Source organism: Mesitornis unicolor, unplaced genomic scaffold (genome assembly GCF_000695765.1).
Source record: "Mesitornis unicolor isolate BGI_N332 unplaced genomic scaffold, ASM69576v1 scaffold13749, whole genome shotgun sequence".
Classification (NCBI taxonomy): Eukaryota; Metazoa; Chordata; class Aves; order Mesitornithiformes; family Mesitornithidae; genus Mesitornis; species Mesitornis unicolor.
In genome coordinates this window covers 1,690-7,328 of record NW_010205293.1, presented here as the reverse complement: position 1 = coordinate 7,328, position 5,639 = coordinate 1,690, and the positions used below count along the sequence as shown (strand labels likewise).

The 5,639-nt window shown below is 47.9% G+C and overlaps 1 protein-coding gene across 1 annotated transcript; it reads right to left on the bottom strand.

Annotated features, from left to right (window-relative positions):
• Positions 1–4,234: 4,234 nt before the first annotated feature.
• On the bottom strand, positions 4,235–5,253 carry PPP1R3B (protein phosphatase 1, regulatory subunit 3B). The gene has a single exon (XM_010191358.1). The coding sequence runs from the start codon at positions 5,214–5,216 to the stop codon at positions 4,356–4,358; it is 861 nt and encodes a 286-aa protein (XP_010189660.1). The 5' UTR covers positions 5,217–5,253; the 3' UTR covers positions 4,235–4,355.
• Between the last annotated feature and the right edge of the window lie 386 nt (positions 5,254–5,639).

The window sequence follows — 5,639 nt, the reverse complement described above, 5'->3', positions numbered from 1 at the left end:
AGGCACTGAAAACCCAAAGCATGTAGAGGTTTGGGAACCTTAGAGCAATGTTTGGGGGAGGATGCCAGGAGCCAGAAGCACTCTAAGAAATCTCTGTGTATCAAACAGCAAGTGCAAATCACACCTGCCACCAAGGGCTTTATAAATGCAATAATTTCAATGTCTGCATCCTCTGGCAAGTAACACCTGGGCATTAGGAGAGAAACCCCAGAGCTCTCTTGGCCCTTCTAATACTTGCACATCTCCTCAGCAACCTGGGCTGTCAGCAAGCTTCCCTTGGACTTCCTTATCTCTCAAACAGAAACCACCATTGTCACATGGGGGTTTTGGCCACAAAACTGTTACAGGAAATGACCGACTGCAGTCGTCTTGCTCATGAGCTTGGGGCAGTGTTCAGATGTGAAAGCAGCCCTGGTCAAGCCATCCAAATCACCTGGGGCTGTGCTGGGGCAGGGGGAGAGGCACAAAGAGCTTTTAAAAGTTTTGGGTTTTTTTCCCCTTCTGTAAACACCAAAGCAATCAGATGGCCTTTTAAAACAGATCAGAGTTATGTCTGATTAAAAGAATAGTAGTAAAAAAAAAAAGTCTGAGGCATTTTTAGTGATGTTGTTCCTGTTTTTCCTCAGACCTGAGCACTTCCAGCTGCCTTTAGGCAGATCTGCAACTCCTGGAAGAATCCCACCACAAAGACAAGGGTAAAAGGGCCTCTGGGCACAGACAGCAGGAGGTGACAACCAACACAAGGCTCTCCTGAGCCCCAGGGGAGGGAAATGGCACAGATCAACAAGAAACACCATTCAATACCCTTTTCCCAGGTGTACGCAAATCCCAAAACTCCTCTGTGGAGGTGGAAGAGCTTGCACTCCACTGTGTCAGCATGCTTGGTTTTGTGATGCAAAGATGGGGGAAGGAAGCTGAGACACCCAAAACTTAACTTTACCCAACTGCTGCAGAAAGCAAAACACCCTGAAAAGACCATGCATCTTATGAAAGTGAGACTCAGAAATAGCCACAGTCAGTGCTCAGTTTTATTTCTGTATGGAGCAAAAGCTCAGCTCACTTCACAAGACTGCCTGTGCTTTTCCCCACCTCTTCCCCACCTCTTCCCCCAGCTCTAATCTGTAAGTGGCAAAAGCCACCCAACTCCCCAGAGTTGATTGCAATGAAACACCTTCAGGGCATCACCAAGACCTGGTCTTTGTTGTCAAAGCCAGGTCAAATCCTGAAGCTAGCCTTGGCTGGCATTTATGCCAGTTGTTCCCTTTCTGCAAAGGGCAAGTTTCCTGCCAGAGCTTTTTGTAGCAGTGACAACAGGAACAACTTGTTTGAGGTGAGGAAGGGTCTACCTTTCACTTGATCCTGGTATTGGAAAAGAGCCTGACCCTCCTAGCACAACACCTCTCCCAGCATCCATCACACCCCATTACCCAGGCAGAGAGAAAGCACTGATCCCAAATCAGGGTCTGGGGAAGGACTGTGACTGACCTGAAATAAATGCAGAAAAAACTGAAAAGGCTGTTCCTGGCACCAAAAACAGGGAATGAGTGAAGAGTAGATCAGGGAACACGGTGTTTAGTGGAGAAACTTCAGAGTTTGGAGATAAGGGCCTGGCTCCTCTCCTCATTCCCCAGGCTGCAGAGGCTCTGGAAGTGTTTGTGTTGGCAGGAAGGCAGCAGGAAGAGGCAGCTCTTTCCCGTTTCAGGAGACGTGTGCTCCTCCCTGCCAATGACTGCTTGCAGGAAGCTGGTCCTGTATCCAAATCGCCTCCCCAGCCCCATGGGTGTTTAAATAAGATGACAGCAAGATACAGAGCCAACGTTTTGTTCCACCTTTATTTTAACAATCAGATAAAAACAGAACCATCGTTTTAAAACTCTTACATGGCAATTATAAAGTGCATTTTCTGCTTGAATGTTGTGTACAAAAATATCTTTTAAAAAAACCAAACATGCAAAACACCCCACAAGGCACTTCCAGGCATAGAGCGAGGAGAGCGACCCCTCACTTCTATGTTCACATTGGCAATGGAAAAAGGGAAAAGGGGAAAGGCCACAAGTACTCTTTTTGAACCGCTGTTGGTCAAATAGTCAGTTCCCAGCCTAGCTTTTACTCATGGCATTGCTCTTCTAGCTTATCTTCCATGTTCCTCCCTAAGCACGTCCCATCCACAGCCTGGAAACACACAGGCCCATAAGGAAATACCACTGTCCGCAGCACCCCAGACACACATGCCTTGTTTCAGCCCACAAACAGCTCTCCATAGGCATGACAGCACGCCAGGAGAACACAGCTTCTCTACAGTCAGTGTCTTACAGCATTAACACCATACACTAAATCAGAAAAACCAACCCAATCAGTGTCACTCACACTTGCTTTAAGTTTAAAATGGGGTTCAAGCCAAGCCAGGCAACAGTCCCTTGAAGAGAGACAAGGGCTGATTTGGGAAGCTGTTTGAACCAAGCCTGATGAGCTCTGGGCTAGCAAGATTTACCAGCTGGACAAAGTGATCAAGCACAGGGATGACATACATTGACACTGGATTTTGAAAAAGCAGCAGTTGAAGGCGAGCTATTCTTCCTGCAAGCTCTTCTTGTACCTTTCGGCATACAACAGAGCATCCCTTCTAGGTTAGGGTAAAACAGCTTGTAAGTATTTTGTACAGTAGTCTCCAGAACTAAAAACCTAGGTTTAGAAAGTTAAGTAGTCTACCCCATTGCTTCTCTCCAGCCCATTCACAGGCTACTATAGGCACCCCAAAAATTATATAAAGCTTATGCATTAGAAAAAGTAAGATTTCCTTGACCTCTATTTCTACAAACTATTCAGCACTCTCCCTTTGAGCTGAGGAATTACGTTATTCTGCTCAGCTAGCCCACAGGCAGCTTTGTGAGGCTGGTTGGCACTGCACAAGCTGGCCACCTCGCCTGAGTGCAGGCCCAGAACAAGCCACCCCTTTGAGGATAAGGATGGCTCACATCCCCAGGTGGTGTCAGGATAACGCCTCATCTCACAGCTTGTTCTTTGCACAGCCACTTCTTATGGACACAGAGATGCAAAGTCTGGGCATTTACAGGTTGAAATGGCAGCTACTGCTACAACAGCAAGGGAAGCCCAGCACGTTGATGTTCATCCAGTACAGCCACAGCATCCTCGCATGTGAGCAGTGCCACACCATTAGCTGCCAAGCAGTCCATGGCACAAGTAACAACTAGATTTATTTTTTTAAAAAAGAAAGCAATAATTTCAAAGGCATTGCTGGGATTGCATGTACCACCCCTTTCTCAGTCAAGGCACTTCCACCACAGTAGGTACAACCATCACCTTCCTATAACAGGACACAGCATGGAGTAGCTGTGTGGTCCATATGCATTTAGCTCCTGTAACACCTGAGCACAGCCTCCTGCACAGGATTTGCAGCCCCAGCTGGGCAAAACCCTGCTTTACAGTCCACAGGAGGAAGAACTGCATTTTCAGGGCCCAGCATGGCCAACAGCTGACTTCAGATGTCCATCAAGAGCAAAAAGCATCATTGATCACTTATGATTAAAGAAATGGGGAGGTTTTGAAGAAGGCAGTCAAGGCTGTCAACCCACAGCTGTGTTACAAGCACCATACAGCTACAGCTCATCTCTATTTTTGGTAACACCAAGGGTATAATGAGAGTTTTTGAAGATCAGCTGATAAAACAAATGGTGACAAAGCATATCAGATCCTCTCCCACAGACTAACATGCCTCCTAATACGGCAAGCTGTAGGGCCAGATTTCCTGTCATCACAGTTGCATTTTCATTTCCAAAACACCCTTTCTGCCTGCAGTAGGAAGGACCTCGTACTACGAGGATGCGTGCAAGGAGAGGACTCCATTCCCCGCAAGCCAACCACTCCATTTCCCGACAGGCATGGGCCAGCTTTGCAAGGAGAACCCTGCAGCTGAAGTACAGCCCCCTAAAAAAGATATAATACTAGAACATATTTTGAAAAAGCCTTTTAACACTGGGCAAGCAATACAAACCAGCCACCACTACACAGCTTGGACAGACGATATAAGCACTGTAGTGTTTCCCTGGAGACTAGCAGCTTTATACAAGAGGAAGGGAGTAGCAGCACTGAAGAGACACACGAGCAACAGCTCCTGGTCTTCTGAGCAATCGGAGAGCCAGTTATCCGAGCCAAGGCACAGAGGGCAGCTCTCACACCAGAGATGCTCCCCTGTTCAACTGGTTTTGCTGGGAGGCTTATGCAGAGCTACACAGAGCTGTGCTTCTTCCACCTTGCCATATGCCTCACGTTCAGACCAGCTCCCAGGCACATGGACATGCCAGCAACAGAGAGTCAATCAGGACTTTGTCCTCGGGTCAATAGTAAGGCCCTAGCTTCTCGTAGCCCGAATAGCTGGGCCACTCGGCAAAGAGGCCGTAGGAGCACCGTGGGCTCCCGAACTGGTCAAAGGCACTGCCAAAGTCAGGGCCCCCTGGGGGGCGGATGGCTTCCTGGGCAGACTTCAGTTCTGACCGTATGATCCTGTAATTTGTGCCCCTGTTGCTGTCCCAGTACACCTTCCCATTGCACTCAAAGGAGATGGCAAACTCCACTCTTTCATGGGATTGAATTCCCTCGGGCAAGCTGATGTCAAAAGAAAACGTGTCCCGATCCGACCCTCCATACGTGTCCTTGACATACTGGCATGGGTAATCTACAAAGTTTTTCCAGGTGTCAAACGTCATCCTGATCTTCACAGTCTTTTCAAAAGCCAAGTTCTTCACCTTCACTGTTCCCACAACAGACCGCTCCTTTAGCGTGCAGTTTTCCAGGCAGACACAGTCCGCCTGGAGGCGGTTTCTGAAGTCCAGGTAGTCCACAGAGGGCTGAACAAAATCCAGGACAAAGCTGTCCCTCTCCACTGTCGTCAGACCCACGATGTTGTCTATCAGCTCGGTGATGTTGAAAGGAATATCAAGCGGATCGTCAAACTCCGAGAACACCTTCACCATCGTCAGAGCAAAGCCTCTACTGTCTGCAAAGGACACCCTCTTCTTCACTTTGCTGTGTGCAAAGGAGTTTACTGTCTCCTCTGGTCCGTTCAGCGCAGCCTTGCTACTCAGCTGGATGCAGGGCCGCAACGGCTTGCTTGGCTTCGGAGCAATTTTGCAGCCACACTTCTCTCTTCGCAAGGGTGAAGAGCACAGGTACAGCTGCATTGCTACATCCACAGCCATTGCTTGTTTGTGAGGAAAATAGTCTAATACTCTGGAAGATGAGAAGAAAGGTCAGTTAATATCGGAAAAGTACTTTAATACTACTGACTAATACTTCTGACTAATTTGTCAGACAATTGCTGCGCCGTTTTTCCCCAGCCATCCCAAAGAAACTTGCTTCCATCAACCCTGCAAAGCCCTCAAGCTTAAAGGTAGGTACTTGCATGGTGTGATTTACAGATCTTGTGAGAAATAAGCTACAGCAGAAGTGACAGGACCAGAGCCTGTTGTGCCCTTGAACAAAATCTCTTCTAATCACTACAGGGACAGAGCCACCATTTGAAGACACGTGCAGCCCTGTTAGGCTAGTAATAGCAGGCTCCGGAGCATTTTTGACCCAAAGTGAAGCCCATGGCTCAGTCCTCTTAATGCCCACAAAATCCA